Source organism: Haemorhous mexicanus, chromosome 7, assembly GCF_027477595.1.
Source record: "Haemorhous mexicanus isolate bHaeMex1 chromosome 7, bHaeMex1.pri, whole genome shotgun sequence".
In the NCBI taxonomy this organism is placed as follows: Eukaryota; Metazoa; Chordata; class Aves; order Passeriformes; family Fringillidae; genus Haemorhous; species Haemorhous mexicanus.
In genome coordinates, this window is record NC_082347.1 from 39,341,710 (window position 1) to 39,367,020 (window position 25,311).

Genomic DNA, 25,311 nt, shown 5'->3' on the forward strand with positions numbered 1-25,311 from the left:
GAGAAGTGTTGGACTTAATCTGGTTTATTCTGCTCAGGTAAAACTGCAGCAGTTTAACAGAAATGGGAACAATTAAGTCACAAGCCCACAGACTTTCTTCAGGTGTTAGCAAACAATTTGGCTGTAATTTCCACTCGTTTGTGGATGCTTGAATTTAAATGAGTCACAATTAAACACAATTAGTGGCATGTGAAGTTCTGGGAGGCAAGAGAAGAGCAGGTTTGCTCTGACACAGGTTTGCTTTGCTTGGAGCTCTCCAAAATCCAGTCTTTTAACCACAAAAGCCTCTCTTCCTATCCCAGGGATCTGCCCATGACATGAGAGGGTCCAGTATGGGGTTTCCTGGAGTTCTGGGAGCTGCTCCAGCCCTGGGTGCTGTTACTGGCTTTGGTGCAGGTTTTTCTCTAATTGTATGATCAGGAAATGTGCTTTACAACCATCCCTCAGCTGTCCATCAGGGACCTGTCAGTCATTGTGATTTATCTGGGTTTTCAGTGCCAAACTGATTAAATTGCATGTTTCACAAAAGAAAAAAAAGGAGAGTTTCACTCATGGCCCCAAGTCTACTTACTGCATCTTTCCAAAGCACCCAGCAAAGGTTACAGTGTCTGTTTGCATTCCTCATAAAGAAAACCTTGTTAAACTCAGTCTTGCATATTTTACAGCCATGCTGAGAGCCCCTGAAGAATATGCTGTCAGGAGAAATGGTCTCAGGCTTTTTTGTCTCATTTTATGGAGCAGGACTTGGTGCTGTTGGTGGGGAGTCTGAATGGTGACACAGAGATGCCTTGGTCAAACAGAGGGTGACTTTTGGGTTGGGGTTTGCTGTGTGACAAAAGTGGTGCAGAGCTGGGATCAGGTTTGCCAAGGACTGCAGCCCTGTGGCACTGCCATGTGGGATCATTTATCTTTTTCAAGTTCACTTTGGTGCCTTGCTTTGTCCCTGCTTGGTGTTTTCCTGCCTACCCCAGTTTCTGAAGGGCTGTGTAAGAGCTAATTTTAACCTGTGATACCAACCAGGTGTTGATCAATGCCTGTCTGCTCTCATTCTCAAGGCAGGTTTCAGCAGGTCTCAGGGTGAGCTCGATCCCAGTGCTGTTTCCACCCCTGTGACCACAACCATCCAATATCACCCACCTCCACTTGGCCTTTTAGCTGTTAAATATTTTGTCCATGCAGTAACCCAGCTGTTTCCTTTTTGTTCCCCATGGTTTGCTGGAGAAGAGCATGAGTAGGGTGCTGAGAAGGCTGTTCCTCCTGTGTGTGAGGGTCCCTAGGACAGCATGAGAGAGGGCCTGGAGCTCAGACATCCCCTCTTAGCTCCTGGTGGGGTGGTTTGCTTCCAGCTCGTAGAGAATCAGTCCCATCCCACGTTCTGCAGGTCCAATTCCCTTTCCAGCAGTGATTCCCTGTGGCAGTGCCATTGGAACTGGCTGACAGCACCATCCAATCCTCTCCAGCCCTCAGACCACCCCTGGAATCCCAGCTGCTGTGGGAAACAAAAGAATCAACTCAAAGTCTGAGGTTTGAGGTCATCTTTCTATGTGTCATCTTTCCTCTGCATTTGCTTCAAAGACTCCCAAGTAGTTCTGAAAGGACCAGGCAAGCCAGCATAGATCCCTTCATCCCTCAGGGATGCTCAGCTGCATCTGGGTGAGCCATCCCAGAAGATTGCACAGAAGTTGGAACAACTCAAGACCATTCCTGATAGCTGAGTCTAGGCAGGGAATCCAGCCTGTCAGAGCAGTGGAAATCTGACCCACACAGTAAGTGAACCTCCTTACCCTTGCAGAAGCTGATTTTTTTTAAACCAGCCCCTTGCAATTTGGTTTCATGCTTCAGCAGGAGGAAGCCATCACTTTCTGACAGGCAGCAGTTCTGATACTGGAGTTTGCTGATAACTGGAGCTTCTCTTCCCAGTTAAAGAAGAGTTAAAATTGCACAGCCAGTTTCCTGCAGCACCCTGCTGCTCCCTGATGTCTCCAGGTGCAGCATTGATCTGAACTAACCACTTTAGTGTGGGCTGAGGTCTGGCTCAGGGCACAGGGGGCCACAGAGCTGCTGCAGCCCTGGCAGTGATAAACAACCCCTGGGGGAAGAGATGTTCAGGCATCTCCTGAGGAGCATTTGATGGACACCAGTAACTGGAGCCTCAGGACCACTGTCTGAGCTGCATCGTGTTAAAAATAGCTCATCTTGTTCGTGTGCTCTATGCACTGGTCCTTTTGGGTGGCTTTTCTTCTCCTAACATCACCCTGTGTCCCCATAAGGACCAGGAAGGACCAGCCTGGCTTTCAGAGGGATCCTGTGCTAAGCCACTCCTTTCCCTGCCAGCAAGGTGGCCACCAAAGGCAGTGCAGAAGTGTCACATTCCACAGTGCCATGGCCAGTTTGGGCTGGGAAATTGTGTGCACTTCCAGGCTGTGGTGCTCAGCCCCTCCAAGGAGTCCTGCTTTATGGAAGAGAGTGTTTCCCAAGGCTGTAGTTGATTTTTCACAAGCAAGTTTGTACACTGGCCAGGAGTGCTGACAGCTCAATGTTCAGCTGCAGTATATAATTTTCTGTCATTTTGATTTATGCTCTTCTCTGTAACCAGAGTCCCATATGAGAAAAAAAAATCAGAAGGAGTCTGTCCTAAAGTTAGCTCAGTGCTAACTTCTTCAACTGACCTAGCAAATTAAAGCTATTTTTAGATTTTTTAAAATTATTATTATTTATTTCTGGAATATGAAAGAAGAGAGTATTAAAAGGTAACCTTCTCTGTCAGTTCTGTGACCTGCAGTTCCATGGGGTTGTTGTCACTGAGAGAGAAGCTGAGCTGGACCCGTGAGACCGAAATCTGCTCTTGGCTCAAGCTTCCATCTGCACCCAGTGACCTTGTCCAGGGAGGTTCTGACCCATCAGAGCAATGCCCAGGACATCAGAGCAGAGCTCCAGAGCACTGCTTCACCTCAGGGCATCTTAAAATTCCCAGTGGCTGGTGTTTCTCTTAGGGAAAAGCCCCAATTCCCCAGGGAAGAGGCTGGTTTAGAGCCATGGTCTCTGCTCCCTCTGGACAGCAGAATAAGGGCTCATCCTCCAGCATTTGGGTTTGCCCAGAGGTTTTATGGCACAGCTCTCCCTTTTGCATCACTTCTGGCACCCAGACTCGGGCTCCTGAGTTGTTTTGCTGCATTTGGAGCTTAGTTTCTTGGCATTAGAGTTTGGGGGTTGTTGCTTGCAGTTCCCTTTCTTCGGATGCTTCGAGAGCAGCTCTGAGCCAGAGGGGGGAGCAAACTCATCCCTTGGCTGGTTTTGTGAGCCACAAAATGCCTGTGAGACAAAGGAAGGGGCCACATGAAACAGGGATTGTGGTGGCACTGACAGGGACAAAAGCCCCACGCACAGCCCTAAGAAAAGGCAGGAGAGCAGGGAAGTGTGTTTATTCCAGCTCTCTGCTTTCCTGCAGAGTTCAGACAACTTTATTTATTGTGTTTTAATATTAACTTCAGTGGAGCCAGGAGTGTGATGTGATCCCATGGTATTTGGGCAAATGGGTAAAAATACCTTATTTCATGTCCATATTTATATATTTATATATACATATACACACCCCCTTTTCACAGGACACATCAAGTGTGACAGGACTTTTCCTTGATGACTGGCATTTAGCAGCTGAGTTACAGATGGATTTCTGTGTAGTCAGCACAGATATTAATCACAAAATCCTTTTAATAGATCAAAGAGTGCTGTGTAATTAAAAATTTCTTGTGGAAGCGTTCGTTTCGAGCAGTTCTTAGAATTTTCTCCCAATGTGTAATCTAGGAAAGGAACATTTTTCAGGGTCTAAAATGCAAAGAGAAGTTTTGTTCATTGCTTTATTTAGTTCTCCACTCAAATTAAGGATTAGTGACAAGAAATTGATATTTTACTGTTTGCCCAGAGTTATTTTTGTGTTCATCAAAGCCACTTGGTTAAATCAGGAGTGAGCAATAATTACCACTGAAGGGGTGGATACACACTGGATTTTTACTTGCTTTATGTGTGAAGGTTTTTCTCCATCAGCAAACTCTTTTTCAGTTGAGAAAAACCTAAAAAACATCATAATGATTATTCTCATTGCTCCCTAGCCCTGTAACAAGATGGAATTGGGATATTTAAAGAAAGACCCATCCACCCTTTAAATAAGATGCAGAATCTGTTTCATGGAGCCTGGTGCTGGGCATGGCTTTGCAGGTGACACAAGGAAAGCTGAATATCAGCTGAAAATACAAAAATATTTTATTTTTTCTAGTTCATAGCCCAACTTTGCAGCAAGCAGAGCCTCAAGCACACAGTGTGGGCTTCCAAAAGAAGCCATGCCTTTGTGAGGAGCTCATGGGCTTGGATGTGAGGAGCAGGGCTGAGAAAAGAGCAGGAAGGAAACAGCCCTGGGGAGCTTCAGTGCTGGGACAGAAGAAATGATTTGGTGCTTGTACAGACAAGTGCTCAGCAAATCCTGCACATCATTAATAATAATAATAATCATCTCTCTGCCTCCCCTGCATCCGGTGGGAAATGCATCTTCCCCACGGAGAGGCTGTGCTAAATAAAGGTTTGCCCTTCCCAGGGAGCAGGAGAGGTGGGAGGTGGACATTTGGGCTCCCATCTCTCTCCCAAAGGAAGGTCATTAAGTGTATAAAATACATATGTTTTCCCTTCAGCAGCTGTTGGGTTTCTCAGCCCAAGAGCCATAACAGGACCATGAGGTTTGGAAAATTTCTGCCTCCCACATCTGCCCCCCTCCCCGGCAGCAGTGCTGCTAAATCAGCAAAATGGGATTGTGCAGCTGTGCCTCGTTAGGCCAGTGCTGCTAATTAAGTACTGGCAAAAAATGGCTTCAAGTCCCTCTGCTTTGGGGTGGTGACTTGGTGGAGGGTGAGACTGAACCTTCCTCTGGTGGTGTTTCAAACCAGCACTGGTGGGTTTGCAAGAGATGGTGGTCCTGCAAAATTCCTGGCAGAACCTTCCTTTTCACTGAAGTGGTGTGAAGACTTTCTGTGTCTCTAGGTTGAAAGGGAATAGTTCTTTTCACTACTTATTTCTAGATAAGAACTGTGGGAGAATAATTATTTGTAATTTTGTAGGGTCCCAGGCTTGCAGGGAGGTGTCCTTACAGTGATCCCTGCCTGGTGCTGCTATTGCCTGGATGAAGAAGTGCCATGTAAAATGCAGTGCATTCACTTGGATTAGTTAATTAACTAATTGGAAATTCTCTTCCATTTGAGGTTTTGCGAAGTTTTACTGAGCTCATTTGCACAAAGGGACATAGGATCCACCTGGGCATGTGGGAAAGACCTGGGTGTGGGAGAGAGAAAGGGGAAAAACAAACAGAAGAGGGAGGAATGTGAGTCAGGAATGGAGTGGCAGCAGGAGCAGGGAGGTCACTGTGCCCTGCCCTGGGCACTGGGGAGGGCACACCTGGAGTGCTGTGCCCAGCTCTGGCCCCTCAGCTTGGGAAGGACCTTGGGACACTGAGCACATCCAGAGGGGACAGCGAGTCTGGAGAGGGGCTGGGAACACAAACCCTGAGAGGAACCCCTGAGGGAGCTGGGGAAAAGGAGACTCAGGGGTGCCCCCATCCCTCTCACAGCTCCTGAAAGGTGCCTGTGCTCAGCTGGGGCTGGGCTCTTTCTCCAGCAGCACTGACACAACCAGAGCACACAGCCTCCAGCTGCACCAAGGGAAATACAGGTTGGATAGCAGGGAAAAGTTTTTCACAGAAAGGGGGATAAAGTTCTGGGATGGCTGCCTGGGGAGGTGGTGGAGTCCCCATCCCTGGGTGTGTTTAACAAAGCCTGGATGTGGCACTGGGTGCCAGGGTTCAGTTGGGGTGTTGGGGCTGGGTTGAACTCGATGGTCTTGAAGGTCTCTTCCAACCTGGTCATTCTGTGAATTCTGTGAACCTCAGGTGCTCCATTGGCACTGCCTGGACTCTGTGGGCAGCAGGATGACCAGGGACATGGGGGCTGTTTGGGATCCTGCCCTTGCTCAGCTATGCCCCTCTGTCTCCTTCCAGGCCGTCCGATGAAAACCACCCCGAGGTGAAGCCTGATGCCTACGTGAACAACCTGGCTGAGGCTGTGGACATCATCCTCCAGGAGCTGTAAATCCCAGCAGGAGCAGGAATGAGCCCTCACATGCAGCCCTTCCATGGAAGCATTTCATCCTCTCCCACCTCCATCTCACCTGAATGAACCCAGCCCAGCCTTGTGCAGGGTGGTGGGCACCTGCCTTCCGAAATATTTCACATCATGGTACTAAAATGATCTACTGACCTCCCATCCAAGGGAACACCAAACCTGCTGTCCTCTGGCAAGTCTTGAATGCCCTGCCCTTGGTGCCTGTGAGGGGCCTCAGCCTCCTCTGGGTGATGCTGGGGGGCTGTTCCCCCTTTTCATCTTTGCTCACTCTGGGGAGGTGGGAAACAGGGAGCCCTCCTGAAGGGATTTACCCATTTAACCCCCATGTCCTGTGCCTTTTGGGGTGCCTGTGTGGGATGGAGGATGTCCTTGGGGGCTGATGGAGGCCACCAAGCTCCTGTGTGTGCCTCAGGTGGCACAAAAGCCCTGGGGAGGGGGACAGCCCCACATGCCTTGGCAAGGCAGGAGCTGTGGTTCTGCCAGGAGCAGCCCATCAGGAGCAGCCCCAGGAGAGGACACAGGAATCAGTAACACGTTAGGGAATAACTGCACCATCCTGTCAGGAATAAACCCTGTCCTTTGGATCTGGCCTGTCTTGTTGTGTTCAGTTGGATCAGCACTGGCAGGGGTGTTTACAGGAACTGAAATGTTCTTCCCTACCTGGAAAAGCTGGAAAAGGCCATGGGACTGATGGTCTTTGCCTTCCCTCTGCAGGGGGGTTTTGTGAGCAGCCTGTGTGGGAAAGGGTGTGGCTGTCCTGCCTCTCCCCATTAAAATCCTGGATGTGCAGTCCCTGAGCTGTTGGGGCTGAGTCAGACACAGCTCCAGCTGAAAATGGACTTTTCACAAGGGCATATAGTGATAGAGCAAGGGGGAATAGCTTCAAAAGGGCAGGTTTAGATTGGATTTGGGGAAGAAATTGCTCCCTGTGAGGGTGGGAGACCCTGGCACAGTTTGCCCAGAGAAGTTGTGGCTGCTTCATTCTGGGAAGTGCCCAAGGCCAGGTTGGAAAGGACTGGGAGCAGCCAGGGATAGTGGAAGGTGTCTCTGCCCATGGCAGGGATGGAGTAGGATGAGCTTTAAGGTCCCTTCCAGCCCAAACCATTGTGGGATTCCAGGATTCTGTACTCACTGAGCATCCCCTGGGCCTGATCATGCCCCACATGCCTGCTGAGAATCTGCTGCACCAACTCAGCTCCAGCTCAGCCCCCTCCTGCTGCCAGGAGTGCTCAGCACACCCAGAGCCAGGACAGGCGTGAGATTTGCCTTTTTTCCCTAATCAGAGTAAGGATTTCTAAAGGGAGCTGCTCCCTGCCTCCAGGCACAGCAGCCCTTCCCTGGGGATTTTGGTTTCTCCCCCTGTCAGGTTTGCAGTGCAGCTGTTGCAGCATGTGTGGTAACACCTGGCCATGCTGCACCTGGCAAGAACATGGAAGGGGCTCAAAATGCATCAAAAATTAAAAGATTAGGGGTTGTTCCATCAAGTCCTCTGCCCACCCTCACTGACACGTGGTAGTGTTTGCAAGGGTCACCTTTTAGAGGCAAAAGTCCCCTTTTAATAAACATATCAGCAGTTCTGTACTCTCTCGGGCTTTGGGCAAGACTATTTGGGCTTTAACCTACTCCAGATCTCCAGGGGACCATGGAAATGATGTAATTATGTTTGTGTTACATATATTTAATATATATCTATACTCTCAGGCAGCATGTGCTGGCCACTACATTCAGCCACTGCTCTCTGCATCTGCAAGCAGGAGGTAAAGGATAATTCCAGCTCTGTTTCCAGCAGTCCCAACAGCTGAAGATGACCCCACTCACTGAAGGACACCAAAATGATGCTGCCTGTTTCTGGAGTGTTGGAACACTTGTTTTCAGAGCTACCAGCTGGCCCTGGAGCTGCATAGCACCCCTTGGGGACAGCAGGGGAAAGGGGGCTGGGAATTAAGTTCTAATAAAATAAACTACATCTGGGAAAATGACCTTAGTGCAATTTTTTGGGTCTGTTTTTGCATCTCCTGTCCTCTGGGTAGTGGTTCAGCCAAAGTGTATGGTACTGTCAGCATCCTCACACATGGAAGGATGCTGGTCAAACGTTCAGGCTGTGATGGATCACTGAGAATTTCTTTTTTAACCCCTAATTCTTCCCTTTTTTGTTCTATTATACTAAGCCTATCACTTCAATCTGATTAAGTTTAGGCAGATAAACATCCTGCCATCTGTCATGAAACTTTTTATACTGCCTGCTGGAGGAAGTGCAGCCGTTTTCCTTTTTGGGTTGCAAAGGCTGCAGGGAGATACTGCTCTGTTTCCCCAAGAACTTCTTTAACACCCCCATGTGCCCTTGGCCTGCTGTGGGCCCTGAGTTTAGATTTGGGTTTAGATTTTAAGAGGCAGGATATTATGTTTGTCCTCAAACACAAAGAAGGAGGTGCTTCTTGGCACTTCAGTTTGCATTTTGTTGTTTATATCTTTGGCTGTGTTACAGCTCAATGACAGGCTGGGGTGGGGGAGGCATGGGAGATGTCCCCCTGCCATGGGGAGGGTGCAGTGTGTCTGCCTGCATGTGAATATCACAAAATGTCCAATTTCTTGTGCACCCCATGGCTGGGATACCCTTCCTCCACAGACACACAAGGGAGGCTCCTGGTTGAAGGCTTTCCTGACCCCCACCCATTTTTTGGGACATCCCTTCCCAGCACCTATAGAGATGTCAAAGAGCTGCAGCCAGGAGAGGAGAGGAGAGGTCTCCATCAAACTCCAACCCCATCAGACTCCAACCAGTGCCACAACCCTGAGGGTCAGTGATGTCCCCAACCCCCCCGGACCCCACAGCCACGCCCGGCCGCGGGGACAGCACAGAGAGGCGAGACACAGGTTATTGAACCAGGAAGCTTTATTTACACAGTAAAAGTAACAAGCAATTTCCTGAGATTGAGCTGCTCTAGTGCAATCAAGTCATGGAGGGGGCAGGAGCAGCCTCCTGGCCCGTCCAGGGGGGACACCTGGGGCAGCCCCTCCCGGGACACGCTCGGCCCGCGGCGCTTGTGCAATTGCCAGCGAGACTTGGCTACTACAGGTCATAGCTTCAGAAGGCTTTGTTTTTATTCTTCTTCCCATCTTTCTGGTTTGTTTTGTTTTGTTTTGTGTATTTTTTTATTTGGCCATCCTCTTATTTTTCTTTCTCGAACACGGAACCCACACACGCCGCAAAGCACTGCTACAATCCTAGAACATCCTACGTCAGTCTGTTTGCCTGGGCAGCCAGGAGCTTTAAACAATGCACTTGAAACACAATTTTATTGGCCAAACAGGCTATGCTAGCACGTGGAAAAATTACAATCTATTTTACAAACGCTTCTTTTTGTTGGTTTCTCTTTTTTTTCATGTATTCTTTCATAGGACAGGCTCAAAGAGCTACATCTGCAAAACACACAGCAAACTCCTGTGTGCCTGCTAAGACTTTCTGTGTTAAAATCCTATTTTTTTTCAGGATGAAGAACCTTTATTGCTGCTGCCACAGCTTTGGTGTCATCCCAAAACAGCTGCTGCCCAGACTGGGTCACACTTTGGACAAGCCACTGAGTCCCTTCACAATAATGAACCTATTTTAGCTACCTAGCAAGGAATAACATCCCTTGTCTGCATATTACTTTAGTATCACATTCTGGCAGCCAGCAGGGGTTTGCTGGGGGATCTGGGGGCTCCCAAAACATCTGTGTAATAGGTGAAGTCCTTTACAAACCAAGAGCAAGACCCCCGGGGATGCTCTCCCACTGCCTAGGGGACAGATCTCCTGACACCAGGGGAGCAACACCACTTCTGACTTTACAATCAACAGGATGTCCCCTGAATCTGAGGCACATACTATATTATATTTAATATTTTTAATTACTTTATTTATATATATATTTATATATATATATAAATCCACAAATGTTTTACCTCTACAGAGAGAGAGAGAGAAAGAGAAAAAAAATTTTAAAAGTAAGGCTTTCTTAAACTGACAATGAGTACATTAAATCATACAAACCCAACAAGAAATACCCAACAGAACACCACTGTGGCCTCAAAACTGTCGCTAACTGTAGTCTGTGCCTACGCCAACGTGCCCAGTATAAGGCCATGACTCATTGGAGAAGCATTTTTAGTAAGGCAAACGGGTTGTGCTGAATGTAAACTGAATGCTACGGCTACGTCCAGGACAGCTGAGCCGTGGCCCGTCGGCCACCAGGTCCAGGACAGCTGGGCCGTGGTCCCTTGGCCACCTTCCCACTCTAGGGGGTTAGCATGGCACCAGGAGCAGCCCTTGGAAAGAAAACAGAAGCCCTTATGAATTCCAGCCCTGGGGATGCCCAGGTGAGAGCCCAGCCGGCGGCCGGACGCGGGTTTGGGTGGGTTTGCCCTTTGTTGCTCAGCTGAGGAGGTGCCTGTGGCCAGCAGGAGCTGTGTGCCCCGAGACCAGGACCTGTCAGTGGTGGGGAGGGATGGATGGAGCATCAGGAAGACTCAAAGCCAAGAACTTTGCTGTGAGGGTGCCACTGTAGGGGCACAGACAGAGGGGCAGCAGCCTGGGAAAACACTGGCGTGGCTGGACCCTCCACAAAAGGAAGAATAAAAATTAACCCAGGATATATTTTTTCCTAAGTGATGCATAAAGTGACACTTTAAAAGAGCTGGAGGGTTCCCCAAAATGAAAATACATCCCTGTCATCCCCTCCCCAAATATCTGGGGCTTGTCCTGCTTGCCTGGAGGGAGTGGACATGGCCACAGCCACCAGCAAAACCTCAGCAGTGCCAGGACAGGGGTAACAACCAATGGGTTCCACTGTGGTGAGAGATGCCACACACATCCCAAACCACTGTGGAAAAAAGTGCACTAACATAACCAGAAATGATGAATGAAACCTGTACCAGCAGCTCTCAGCCTTTCTGAGTTATGGACCTTCAAGGCATTGCCAGTGGGGCTGCTGAACCCCATTAAAAATGTCCTGTCTTCAGCTGCTCTTGATATCAATGATTTTTTTTTTCCTTTCTCAGGTTTGCAAAGCTCAGGAAGGGACCCTTGAGCTTGAAGGAACCAGCAGAAGGAATGCAGAAGATGCTGGAAGCCATTTGTACAGCTTTCCTAGAGCTTTCAACAAACAAACAAATAATAAAAAAAAAACCACCAGAGGGAGAAAAAAGAAATATGTGTCCCTCTAAACCTGTTAGCAAGTGGACAGCTTACTTTTAGCAAAGAGAATTAATATCGTACAAACATAATGGTCACCACTTTATCTGTGCTTTAAAAAGGCACAGGAAGAGGAAAAGCTTTCAGTGCTGCTACCTGGATTTTCAGCCTTTTGCCAGCTGACTTTGTCAAGTAACCCTTCCACGACGTGCCTCGGGCAGGCAGCCCTTCACAGTAAAGCCAAAAAATAGAGGGTGGCAGCCATGCCCTGCCTGCGTAGCAAAGTGGGCACAGCTGCTGGTAAATGGGTAAACAGCCCAGCCCTGCTCAAAGCAGGGTGTTGGGAACCCAAATGAGGGTGGCACAGAGCCTGAGTAGGGTTTTTTTCCCAAAAAAGTTGAGAGAGGGGGGCTGGGAAGGAAAAAAACAGGGAAGGAAGGCATTTGAGCATCCCCGTTCAGCGCCCAGCAAGCGCTGCTGCGGATGCCGCCCCACATGGGCCGGGGATCTGTTTAATTCCTCATCAGGAAAAGGAAAACTAAAAATAAAGGAGTGATAATCTAGCTCTTGCCATTATTAAATTTAAGCAAAACACTTCACTTGTGATTTCCTCCTCACGGCACTGCCAGGGACATGGGGAACGAGGGGGTGCTGGGGCCACACAAAATGCGGCCAAAGGAAAGGAACTGTGGCCACTCCAGTGCCACCAGCCAGTGCTCGGTTTGCAAATCTCAACATTCTGCTTTTCCCCCCTTTCTCCAGTCCCAGGGGTGGTGGTTTCTCCTTGTGCACCCTTTTCTGAACCAGCACAGGTGAGACCCGTGGGAGCACGGCCAGCTCCATCAGCTCCACCCCTATCCTGGCAAAAGCCATTTACTCGTGGATTCTGAGTTTTTGGCGATCCCCGTGCCTGGTTTCCCTGTGGGACAGGCACTTTTCCTCGGCCTGGCTGATCTCTGGCTACAGTAGTTACAAAGAATTTCAAGATTTACACACGCATGCACACGAATTCCTCTAAATACCTGATGAAATTTTGGCAAAGCTGCTCGGTCCCCTCCAGCTGGCAGGAGGGGAGCAGTGACAGGATCCCACAAACTCGCCGCCAGCCAGGAGCCCTCCCTGGCTCTGCCGGCAGCCCTCAGAGCCCAGGGCGAGACGAGCGGCTCCCTCCTCAGTTGTTCTCTATCTGCTCGATGTCTATCTCGCCGTCCAGCTGGAAGAGGCTCTCGGTGCTCCGCCAGGCCGCCCGGTGCTCCTCCTTGGCGGCGCTCTCCTCCTCCTCCTCACAGGACAGGTCGTCCCTGCTGGCCCGGCGCTCACGGGGCCGGGCCCGGGGCGGCTCCGGGACCGGGGTGCAGGCGGGAGTCCTGCCCGGCATCACCTCCGGGGCCGCCGCCCACGCCTGAGGGCCCGGGAGCCGCTGGGAGCCGTCCTCAGCCGTGCTGCTGAGGCAGGTGAGGCTGTTGAAAGTCTGGCGGTTCTGCAGAGGCAAGGGGAGAGAGGCAGCTGAGGTGGAGACTGGGCAGAATGCTGAAGCTGGGGTAGAAGTTACGCCAGATGAGCTAGGAGGGTTCCCGACCCCAAACCTGAGCTGCCTCAGCCCAACAGGAAACAAGCAGAGCAGCAGGAACACTCAGCAGGGCCCTGGGAGATGGGGAGATGCTGCAACCTCTCATCTCCCCATCCATGGCAGGTCCTGTGGCCCCCTGCCCCTACAAAAGGCAACAGCATCAAAACCACCCCCAGCCTGTTCTCCCATCTCCATCACCATCTCCCAGCCCATCACCATCTCCACCTCATGCATCGCCCAGTTCCACATGTAAGGCAGAACAGAGCTCACCAAAAAATGAATGAACATTTCCAACAACTCCCCTTATTAGCCAAGAGAAACTTCAGCACTTTCTTTCAGTAGCTGGAGCTTGTGTCCTGCTAAACCCTCCTCTGTGATGGCTCATGGCTGTTCCTGTTCCCCACACTATAGACCAGGCGAGCACAGTTACCTGTTCCCCGAGTCTCCATGCCTGGTTACCTTGGCCAGAAACTTGGTTTAGTTTATGTACTGTCACACCTTCTAAACAGTTTCAAACTCTGAGAATGATGAGGAGCATGCAGGCATTCCAAACCCTCTGGAGCAGAGCATGCAGAACCTCCCAGGGGTGCAGCCTGGCCACGAGCGTGCTCACCTGCCAGGGAATGCCTTTAGCCCAGGCTGGTTTTTAAAAGAACAAACTAAACCCTCATGACTGAGTGCCAATGGAAATAACGAGGCCATGCCAGTGGTAGAGTGTGTGCTCCGAGCTGGAGGAGACTGAGGAGGATCTCAGCAGCTTGTGGAGCCTCTCATCAAGCCAGCCAGTGGTGGAGCATTCACTTCTCAGACATTTGGCCTGGACACATCCCATGGGATAGGCCTGAATGGGAATTCAATGAATCCCAGATGTTCACCTGTTACTGATCAATTCTGGGTCCCTCATGACAAGAAAGAGAGGCTGGAGAGTGTCCACGAAAGGAATGGAGCAAGGGAAGGTTCTGGAGCACCAGGAGAAGCTGAGAGAGCCATGAGAACTTCATTACCCAACAGAGCATTGGTGACAAAGAGTGACAGGGATGCTGCCTCTGTCTGCTCTGGCTGGCCCAATTCAGGACCAAGCACACAGCCTGAGACAAAACCTTGCTCCAAAACGTCCCCACTAGCATTCCCAAGGAATTTGGCATGTTTGCTTGAGGGTCTTTTCATTCAAATCCAGGTGAGCTGGGAGAAACTCCACCACAATAACCTACCCCAGGCTGTAAACAAAGGAAGATCATGCATTTACAGAGCCCCTAAGGGAGATGCAGGGGCTCTGCATCACACCCCAATCAGTTCTTAACAAAGCAATGGGCCTTGTACTGAGTTGGATCCATGGACCATAGCTCAGAGGCTTTGGGTGCTGCTCTACCCCATGCACACAGTAAAAAGAGTCATTGCAGAGGCTGCTCTATCCAAACAGAGAAGTTCCTGCTGCCCCAGGAGGAGTTGGCCATTGCCCAAGCTGGGGGAAGCTGCATTTCACATGGCCTTCAGTCTTGAAACCTTCAAAAACCCACAAACCCCAAGCCCGTGTGAAAAAAAGGACATTTGTTCTCTAACTATGCAATTGCACCCAGCCCTCACATCATCCTGGTCATATTTTTTTTTTAATCCCAGCCATGCCTCTGTCTTCTGGGTGCTGAGCATGCAACAGCTTCAAGCAGAGAGCTACACACTGTGGTTAATGGACAACTCATAATTACCACTGAGGAAGGCCCGAGGACATGGTAGAAATATTTTCTAAGCACTTCACAAAATTTGCAAGCATATTTCCAACAGTGATTTAGGCACTTGAACAGCCTAGGTCTCCTGAAACTCAACAGCCCTCTCAGAAGTGCAAATCCTTCTACAAACAAAACTCTGGCACTTTTGGGAATGTTATTTTTTTCCTTCTTAATCAAGCTCATCTCCTGGATCAGCCCTTCCCAGGGTTTGGTACCCAGCTGTGGACATGCTGGGCTGCCCGGTGGGATAGATCATCCTGAGAGGATGGGAGAGGCTCCCCAGAAGGAGGATGAAGACTGGAGAGTAACTCAACAGGTCCACAGCACATTCTTCCCATCCAAAAGAAAAGCATTTCCAAGCCCGGACACATCTTGGGGAACGGCCATGACGTTACTTGACTTTTAGGGAAATTTTGCATTTTACGGGACTTGGGCAACCAAGCCAATGGGCTCATTTTCCCTGCTCAAATCCACACACGCTGCAACCCTTGAGTCATTCCAGGGAATGCAAGAGGATGGAAAACCCCTTCCAATGATTCTAGTGCTGTGGCAGCTGCTGGTGGAGGAAGGCCACGTGCAGGGGGTGCTGGGCAGAGATGCTCCCTCTGAGGCAGGTTTGACAGCTCAGAAAGCAAGTTTTCACAGGCAATGCCTGCCACAAAATGCCACAGCTCACCTTGCCAGTGGCTGGGGTCAGGAGCGTCTCCCCAGAACAGTGATCACCAAGCCAGCATTCCATGGGTGGATTCCAGCAGTGGTGGATCAGCCTCCACCATCAATGCAGTGTCTGTCTGCAGCCCTTCCAGAGGTTCTTTGCTCATTTTTTATTTATGGGGTGAATTTAGCACGTGCTGAGGTGCTGAGCTGGAGAAACCAGGCAGTCAAGTCTCTATTGATGCCAGCAAAGAGCAGGTTTGGTGGCACAATGCGTCACTTTTCCCCGTGGCCAGGCAGCCCTGGGCCCCTCTGAGCCTCTCCACAACCTTGGCCTCCAGTGCCAGACAAAAAGGGGTATCAGGCACCTCAAATCCTGTTGTTCTCAGGGAAACTGTGGGAATCCAACACAGATGGATTTTGGGAGGTGTTTTTGGCCATCCTGACTTCATCCAGCGAGCACTTGTAACGCACCTTACACCAAAACCACATTTTGGTGGTTTGACCACAAGGACCCATTTTTGACCATTTGAGGTGCTGGTTTTTCTTCCCCCAGCCCTTCCAAAGCTGCCTTAATCCAGCACGCTGGGCAAGCCTTCAGAGAGAAAATGAGGCATTGCTAATGGAGGTACTTGAAAAATCATCTAAAAATACATCAGTAAGAAATTCTTGGTCACTTGGAATCAGCTGTGGGGTTGCTCCAGATCAAAGCTCTTCTTGCATGCTGGTCACCAAGCTAAGGCTTACTTCTCTTTCCCACAGGGTCTCATGATGCTCCACACTGTGCAGGGACCAAGGCTACAATCAGAGAAGGCTGCAGGAAGCAACTCACCCCTCACATCCATCCTTCTCCTCAGGTTTTCCCTCCCCATCAGGGATGGAGCTGTCAGCCGCAGAGCCCTGACAGCGAGCTGGAGAAATCCCTCAGCAACATTCCTCTGCCTGACTCTTCCCGTGGTGAAACACCCAGCTGTGAGCTCTTCCCCAAAACACATCCCTGCAAACGTGGTGGCTCTACCAGAACAAACATCAGCAGGACTGTGATCCCTGTGGGGATCACGGCTTTTGCTCAAACACCTTTATTTTTATTTTCCCCCTCACCCTGCCAGGTGATTGCCACAATTTTCCCGGGAAAGGTGTAACACTACAAGCTGTCAGCAGCCCCGGCCCTACCTCCCAAGCTGTCATCACCTCCTGTTAGCACACTGGGCTACAGTTGCTTCAGAAAGCTGAAAATAACCCGGTGCCAGAAGGGAAGGGGGAAGCGGGCAGAGAGCTCCATGCGGGACTGATGAGCCTCTGCCAGCCCTCCTGAGCCAGCAAAGTCACCTCCACTGGGGGATTCTCTGCCTGCCTTGGGTTTAAATCACTCTCTGAGGCAAACATCTTCTGTAAAACACCTCCAGCCTGGGCTGTTATCTTTTTATCGTTATATATAAATGCTCTGGTTGTTTCATCACGGTAAATCCTGCCTGGCATTTGTGCCAGGGAAAGCGCTCATCCGTGCTGCTGAGGAGGAGGGAGAGGTGCTTGAGACTGGAAAATGGGTTTGAGTCGGTTTTTAAGCTCTGCAGAACTTCATGATGGCAGCTGCTGTAATTTGGGCCATGCACAGACACACAGACACACACACACATACACACACCACTGGGGTTCAAAGCTCTGCACTGCCTTTGAGGCACCCACAATCTTCTCCATTGAAAACCATCCCCAGGCTGATTTCCTGATGAGTAAAGATGGAAGGGACACAGGGAGGGAGCTACAGCAAGCATGGCTTAATCCTGAGGCTCCAATACCCAATTACAAAGGAGCATCTCAGCAGCTTTGCCACCAGGTCCAGGCTGCAGCTCTGGCACAAGCATGTTCTCAGTGATGCCCCAGTCTCACCAGCACCTCCCCTGCTGCAGTTTGGCCATCCCAAAAAGAGGGAGACACAGCCACCCTGCCCCAAGGAGCACTGCTGACCACTGCCCCATGTGGCTTCCAAAATCAACGTTGCCTCTGGAGGAAGGTCAGGGGGCTTACACCGACCCTGTCCTCCCACAGAAGTGTTTCACTCTTCTAAGTGATGAAGTTCTCTGAGTTCATCACTCCTCTGAGTGATGAAGTGTTGGGAAAGAAATGCTGGAATAGCAGAGGAAGGAAAACACGGGAGGCAGTGATGGGAGTGTGAAAAGCAAAAGGAGCCTGTGGGCCTGGTGCAGAGCAGAGCTGGGTTAGACCTAGTTTTGCCATGTCAGGGAGCTCAAACTCATCTGCTGCTCTATTTTCTTTTAAAATTTGATCTATGGAGGCATTGAGTAGCTCACAGGCAGCCCCACAGCCTCCACCAGGCCAAGGTGCTACAGAACGTGCCTAGAACAGCATCCCAGAGCAGGGGATGGCTCCCTGCCCTGCCCCCAGTGGGTATCACATCCCTGTCCTGGTCTTCAGGGTCTGCCTTCCCAGTCTTTCCCTTCTCACTCACTAAAGAACAACCCTTACTCAGCCCCAATCCTCCTTTTGCAACAGGCACCATTGGTGCATTCAAAGTTTCAGCCGATAATTTTGCTCTTATTCTGTTTGGTGTGAAAACCAGCTTTAACAAGCAGGCTCAGAAATGTCTGTTATCCTCCCAAGCCACTTCTGACCACAGTATTAAACAAACAAAACTAAAAAGGCAAGAAGGAGGCTTTAAGTCATTAGTTCTGGTGCTGCCCTTGGAGCCTGTGGAGATAATTTGGATTTACTCACAGTTCTGCTCTGTCTCTGGAGTATGTAGCTGCCTCAGTGACAGTGAGGATGTCCAGGGAGATTCCATAAGTGCAAAAGCAAAAGCTGATGTGTGACCCACCACTGGGAATCCCTCTGGTGGTACAGAGCCCCAGGGAGAGGCTGGAGAGACAAATCCCAGCAATCACAGAGCAATACAGCAATGCAGGGAATCAGAGAGCAGTGAACACCACTCTGGGGCTCCACTGTCCCACCTGAGCACAGCATCCCACACGTGGGGACCCAGGCCCAGCACAGCCTCCCAGCCCTTTCCTATTCATAACAATAATTGGAGGAAACCCTCATTTCCTGCCAAGAACAAATATTTTCCCTAACAGACACCGAACCCTTTGCTATGAGCTGGAAAAATCCATTTGCTCAGACAGGTCATTAGTGATCACTGTGTATTTATTTATTTACAGGTTGCCCTTCCCAGCCTTTCACCTTGGCCTCCTCTTCTGCATCCTCTTGGGATCCACATCCCTGGAGCACTGCAGACCCTGTTACAGTCCTAGATACTGAGAATTTTAAACTTTCTATACTTAGAGACTCTAACCCCCAAGAAAACTACATTTGACCAAAAGCCATAGAGAAAACTTCCAAAGTTAATTAATAACACTAAGATTACAAGTGTATAGTTTAATTAGAAGTATATAATATCACTAAATAGAAAACTTAAAGTTTTAAAATATAGTAATATATATAAAACTAAAATAAAGATTTTAAAACAATAACTAATCCTTCTTCTTTACCTTCTTCTTCACCTTCTTCATAAGTTTAAATAATATTTTATAATCAAACAAAAAAAATCCACATTACAAACTTCAAATTAGTTATTAAATCAAAAATAAAAATAATTAGTGTCATTTCTTATTTAAATAATTTAACTTTAAAAACCCTCATATAAAAAATAGCTAACCATTTTATAACTTATTAATAAAATACTATGAAACTCACAACTTATAATATAAATAAAAATAATAAACATCTAAACCTAAACACAAAATATCATCTCTAACACTTCAATCCCAACCTTAACAAAAATTAAAAAAAACCCCCAAAAACCAACAAGGCCCCTCCTGCCAACACACTCAGCACTGCCAGGAACCCAGTGGGGACAGAGGCAGGGCTGCTCTCCCACTGATGGCTTTGCAGTGCCATGGATTTCAGTGGAAAAGGGAGAACTTGAACTTGACCTGTCCCCCCAGGATTTGGAGTGGCTCATCTTTGGGGAAATTCAGTGATTTGACTTGTCCCAGGGTAGGAGGAAACATCACTAACATGGAATTATTCTTTTTTCTCAGCCCTATTCCATTTCCATACTTCATAATTTTCAGCACAAAGTAACATTTCTGTTATGCCACTGTGGTTCTCACTTCAGGGCCTAAATGAAGGACCTTATAAAAATTAAAAACAAGCTTCACATCACAGGGTGAATCCCTGTGCTTTCTAAAAGCTGGTTTTTGGAGTCACAGAGCACACAAGCCTGGGGATGGAGGGTTAATCAGCACGTGGTGAATCAGATGTGCATCCTCGGGACACAATTGGATTTTGTCCATCTTTGGGACAGACACTGCCAAGCTTTGTTTGTGTTCCCAGCCCTGTCCTCCCATGTGAGTGCAGCACTCAGCCCTGCATCCCTGGGCCTCGTGGTGGGATGGAGCAGGGGATGGAGGGTGGAGGCAGGAGCAGCAGGTACAGCCAGGAGCAGGGGATGGAATGGGATGGAACTGGGAGAGACCTTAGAGCCCCTTCCTGTGCCTGAAGGTGCTGCACTGGAGCTGGAGAGGAACTTCACACAGGGTAAGACAGGATAAGGGGGAATGCCTTCATACTCTCATAGGGCAGGGCTAGATGGAATTTTGGGAAGGAATCCTTCCCTAGGAGGGTGGGGAGGCCCTGGATGCTCAGAGCAGCTGTGGCTGTCCCTGGATCCCTGAAGTGTCCAAGGCCAGGTTGGACATTGGAGCTTGGATTAGCCTGGTATAGGGGAAGGTGTCCCTCCCACCTTCAAACCTGTTTCTTTTGATCCTCACCCAAAGACTTTTTCCCACCAAGCCACAAACTGACCTTTGCAGACTCTCATTCCTGTTTATTTAAAAAACACTGGGGCCTGGAATCTCTCTCAGAAGTTACATCAATAGCAAACTATTTCCTGGGATACGTATGGAATTTAAAACCTCCAGTATTTTTGCCTATCACTGCATTTGGAAATATTTGTCACCGGCTCAAGTGGGTGCTGACGCCAACCAAGATCACTGCCACCTCTCCTGCCCTCTCCAGCAAGCCTGAAAGGTGCCAAAATTTAAATTAAAAAATCTTCTTATGTGAAAATTAGAGATTTTTACCCCTCAAGGGAAAGCTTGGGTGCTCAGAGAGGAGAAGTCCCTTCTTCCACCCTTCAGTTTGAAACTTCTTCCCACTCAGTGCCAAGACCAGCCTGAAACATTTCAAACTGGTGGGCTGCTTGCTCCAGCCCGGGGAGTGTACAAACTCCTTTGTGCCTGGATCCTCATGGAAACTGCCAGCATTCCTAAGTTTGGAAGGGAAAAAAAGGCAGAGGGGCCAGTCAGGCTCCCACCACCACAAGCATTACACTCTGCACTGTGTCTAGAGACCCTCTGGGTCTCCAGCCCAGGCTGGAGCTGATTTTTACCCTGAGAACCACAATAACCACACATCCCCCTTTCAGGGGATGCTCCTGTGATTCCTGGTGCAGATGACTCCATCCTCTGAAGGCACGTGCTCCTGGCAGGGCAGTGAAGTCACCCATGAAAGGCTCTGTCTGTCCAGGGAACAACGTCAATGGTCCCCTTGTGCCCAGACCCTTCCCACAGCAGGCACAAAGTCCTCTCTGTAACTCACCCTCATCAGGCACACCCAGGGCTTCACCCTCACCACCTCCTCAGCTGTGCCCACTGCTGCCAGCACCCTCTCACCCACCCATCCCTCACAGGGAAGAAGTTATGAACTCATAACCACGGGATGCTCTCCATAAGCCATGGGAGATGCAGAGCAGTATTGTATTTTAATTGTTTCATTTATTCTAGAGTAGCTACCCTCTGTCTCATATACTGCAAGGCATTACATAATACAGAGCTTCACAGAGGAGAAATGCTTTGACAGCTGCCTGGGAATCCTGTGTTCATGGGTACAACCTTTGTAAAAAATTAAATGGATTTTAGAGAAAACTCAGGAGGGAAAGACCAGGAGTACAGCATTCGTTAGGAGAGAGGTAGCTCTTCAAACTGCAGCTTCTCTGAAGGCTCAGAGAGGGACTAAAACCTTGAAGAGCCATCAGAAATGGGGCACAAGAGCCACCTCCAAGCCTTGATTTGCTACCAATACATAGATCCTACAACTGGGAGGAACCAGTATCTCATCACATCTGACAATTCCTATCAGCAGTGCAAAGCCTTACATGCCAGTGAGATATTTCTGCCTTTCTTTTCATGGAAAGTTGTATTTTCAAACTCTCCAGCACCACCCTCCATTTCCAGCCAGGGCTACTCCTATCTGGGGTTTGGGCTGCAGGGAACATGGCTGGGTTGAACAAATACATATATACATTAAAAATTAGAAAAATAGAATGGTTTGACTTGGAAGGAACTTCAAAGACCATCACATTCCAACCTCTGACTTGGGCAGGGACACTCTCCACTAGACCAGGCTGCTCCAAGCTGTATCTAACCTGGCCTTAAACATTTAAATATATATGTATAAATATATATATATAAAACACATATATAAAAATAAGTTATCCATTTAAAAAGCACATCTGTGTCAAGGATAGCTGTGTTTGGAACCGTCCTAACAGAAATTGAAATCTCTCAGTGACCACCACATCAAAATTTTAGACAGCAGGAAGCAGAATGGGGAAGAGATAGCGAGGGCTTGCGTGGCCACAGCTGGGGATTATTGCAAATTCCCACTGAGGGTGGCAGTCCCTGGTGTGAGGGACATGTCATGTGTCCCCTGCAGCTGCCCAGAGCCTGTGTGAAGGAAGGCAATCTGCACACACCAAGATCAGGGCTGGCCTATGGCTCAGCTTCCCGTCAATGACTCAGCCAAGCCACCAAACCCAATGTTTGTGCTGCCACAAGATGTTTCAACACACAATGCTTGAGATCCCAGGAAATGTTCACGCCAGGATGTCAGAAAGCAGCAGATGTGGAGGTGGGACATGTCAAGTTCCTCTGGAGAAAAATCCACTACACCACAGGGGAGGAAAACCCAGTGGTGTCTCTCCACCACACAGCATCCCTGGCAGAGTGTGATTTTATTTTAGAAAATCCATCTTCTCACCTAATTCACCCAGATGCTTCTCTGAGTGACTAGCAAAGGGTAAAACCACTCATTCCTGCCAAAATCAGCCCAGCTGGGAGGACTCCTGGGGTCTAGGAAACCTCCTGTCACCTTTGTGACACTTTTTATTTCCCATTTATTTTACATGCACACACATCAGGAAAAGGAAAACCAGCTCTTTGAAAAACCTCCCAATTCATGGAAAAATCTGATCCAAACCATTTCTGATCCTGGCCTGCCACTACAGACACAGTCCCTGGGGCTGTGAGGCCAAGAGCACCGTGCTGGGAAGGAGAGCAAGCTGTGAGGAGATTAATTACCACTCTGTCAGAACAACTGCTGGGATCAGGGAGGTGAGACGTGTCCTCCTTGGGCTTGTGCTTCACGTGGAAAGAAGGAATAAAAGCTGAGGCTGGAAAGCAAGCCCAAACCCTACACTGAAATGAGAGGATGGTTCATCTCCTCATGTTAAGGAGGTGGGAGATGCCAGGCCAGGCACCCAAACTCTCCTTGACTGGGGTGAAGATAGAAACCAGCCTCTCCCTACCTCACCTGCCTCTGGACTTGGGATAATTGACACCTCATTGTCACCCACTTACCTGACTGAGAACCCCCTGATCACTCCCGGTTTGAAGGCAAAGAGCCACAAGGCAAAGAATTCATGTGCATTTAAAAGGAGCAGAAGGATTGTCGTGGTGCCTGTGGCTTTTAAAAATTGTTGCTATTTCAATGACAACCCTGTGCAGGGTTTGGGTTCTGCCCAAAGCTGAAGCCTGTCTGGTTTGGTGCCATATGAGCAAATAATAAAGGGAGGGATATGGGCTTACCTTCCCTCACTGGGCTATGGGAATTGCAGACAGAAGAGACACAACCAGGATTTTGAGGAATGAAAGGCAATATTTTCCTAAGTATTTTCCCTGCCAGCTTAACTTCAACATTTAGTTTTCTCTCTTAATTAGCCCAGTTATGTAGCCATGTAATTGCTTCCAGGAGCAGCTCCCTCCCCTCCTGCTTGGCCTAAATATCCCTCCCAGTATGAAGAAAACATTTCTTTCAGGTTAAATTATTTTTATTTTGATTATGGTGCCAGGTTTCAGGCCTACAAACACACGTGGTTACCAGCACAAGTGAAAAATTAACCAATCTGCTGCCAGTGCCAGATGCTGATCCAGTATCCAGCACCTCAAAGCTCAGTTCCCACTTTGACATTAGCACCCAGGGACTCAGGGAAAGCCCCATGTGTCAGTTTCCCCATTTGGAAAGTGAATCCTTTGTGGATAAATGGAAAGTCCAGTCTGGACACTTTGGCTGTCCTTTGCTTTGCCCACTGCACACGAGGTGTTTCTACCCCATACAAACCCAGACTTGAGCACACGTGCAGCCACACAGACACTTGCCATTATTTCAGCTCTTCCTCTGAGATCACCCAACTTTGCATCTCCTGGGCTGGAAGCATTAAAAGCAGCCTGGGGGATGCCCAAATGTGCAGGGTTTTCTTGAGCACATTTATTCCCCACGAGGAATTAGTTGGTTTTCCTGGTGTTCCCATCCTGGGGAGGGCTCTGACCGTGCCCCACCAAAGGCAAGAATGCTCCCCGTGACTTGCCTCATCCTGCTCGTCCCTCTGTGCCAGTCCTCCCACGCCAAGAGCTGCCTGCCAGTGCTGCTCTCCACAAGCCCTCAGCTCTGAAACCCCAGCCCTTGCACAGCTTTGCTTTCACAGAATCACAAGGTTGGAAGAGATCTCCAAGATCATTGAGCCCAACCCCTTTCTTCCCACTCTGCTGCTGCCCCACACCCAGCAGCACAGCCCTGCCTTGGGGATTCACCCTCTGCCACAGGCACCTGAGCCTGGCTGGGTTTCCTGCCTAGAAACTGAAAATATCCATGGGAGCTGCTTGGACTGGATCCCACTGGGGAGCTCCTTAGTGATGCTGTTGTTGGTTGTTGGTTGTAGCAACCTCCGGGCATTTGGCAGCAGCTCCGGCCACCCAGCCTGGGCCAGAGGGACAACAGGGGCTGGGAGAGGGTGTGCCCACAGACACTAGGAGAGATGCTGCACCAGGCAACCCCTTCCCCATTCCCACAGAGCTTGTGCCACACAGTGTGGAGCTTCCAAGCCTTTCCTTGTGGTATCACTTCTCCCAGGGGTTGAACCACCCCAACACTGAGCAATGCTGAGTGTTCAGGCATTGCTTTCTCACTTTGGAAGGTGTTTTGATGTGGGGGACAGCAGCCAGAGAAAACACAACTATTCCTCAAGCTGAGGGTTTTCCAGGAACATGGACTGAGCTGCTTTTGGACATCCAAGTGATTGGATTTTTTGTCATCCTTGGATCACCCACCCACGTCAAAGCCATGGCCATCCAAATTATAAACATGTGCCTGGCCTCAGCATCCACTGGAGGGAAAGGGAAGCTCCTGCTGACCCTCGGGATCTCCTAGGCCAAGCCCATTTTTTCAAATCAGCCAACAAACATTGGACTGATGCAATGGAGAAGCTGCCTCAGAACATCCTGAGGGCAACAAAGGTCTTTCCAGCCAGAGCCTGGACAGTGTCCTCCTTCCCTTCCATCATACCAGACAACCACAGAATGGTCTGGACTGAAAGGGTCCCTAAAGCCCATCTCATTCCACCCTCTGCCATGGACAGGAACGCCTTCCACTGGATTGGGTTGTCCCAAGCCCCATCCAACCAGGCCTTGAACACTTCCAGGGAAGTGAAATGAGGCTTGTCTGCTTGTACAGAGAGAATCAGGGGGCAGTTGTGCTATTCCACCCTGTGGCTACTAAAGTATAACAACACATGTACACGGTTTTGACTGTCCATACAGCTTATCTAATAAAATAAGCTTGGCATGAAAAACGTTGTTGCTGCGATTTATGAAAAGACAAGAGCAATCCTCATGTTTTTTGCCTGATCTCACCAAAAAATGTGACTCCTTCACCCTTTTTATCCTTCAAGCTCCTCTGGAA

General features: G+C 49.2%; 2 protein-coding genes across 6 annotated transcripts in view; one reads left to right on the top strand and one right to left on the bottom strand.

Moving 5' to 3' along the window:
* The window catches only part of LHPP (phospholysine phosphohistidine inorganic pyrophosphate phosphatase), a 71,923-nt gene extending 65,178 nt beyond the window's left edge, over positions 1–6,745 (top strand). For all 3 annotated transcript variants that reach the window (XM_059852184.1, XM_059852185.1, XM_059852187.1), the window contains one exon: positions 6,038–6,745. In XM_059852184.1, the coding sequence (XP_059708167.1) occupies positions 6,038–6,049 (12 nt within the window). In that variant the 3' untranslated portion in view covers positions 6,050–6,745. The remainder of the gene's footprint in view (positions 1–6,037) is intronic.
* A 2,291-nt stretch (positions 6,746–9,036) lies between these two features.
* The window catches only part of FAM53B (family with sequence similarity 53 member B), a 45,509-nt gene continuing 29,234 nt past the window's right edge, over positions 9,037–25,311 (bottom strand). For all 3 annotated transcript variants that reach the window (XM_059852182.1, XM_059852183.1, XM_059852181.1), the window contains one exon: positions 9,037–12,811. In XM_059852182.1, the coding sequence (XP_059708165.1) occupies positions 12,503–12,811 (309 nt within the window). In that variant the 3' untranslated portion in view covers positions 9,037–12,502. The remainder of the gene's footprint in view (positions 12,812–25,311) is intronic.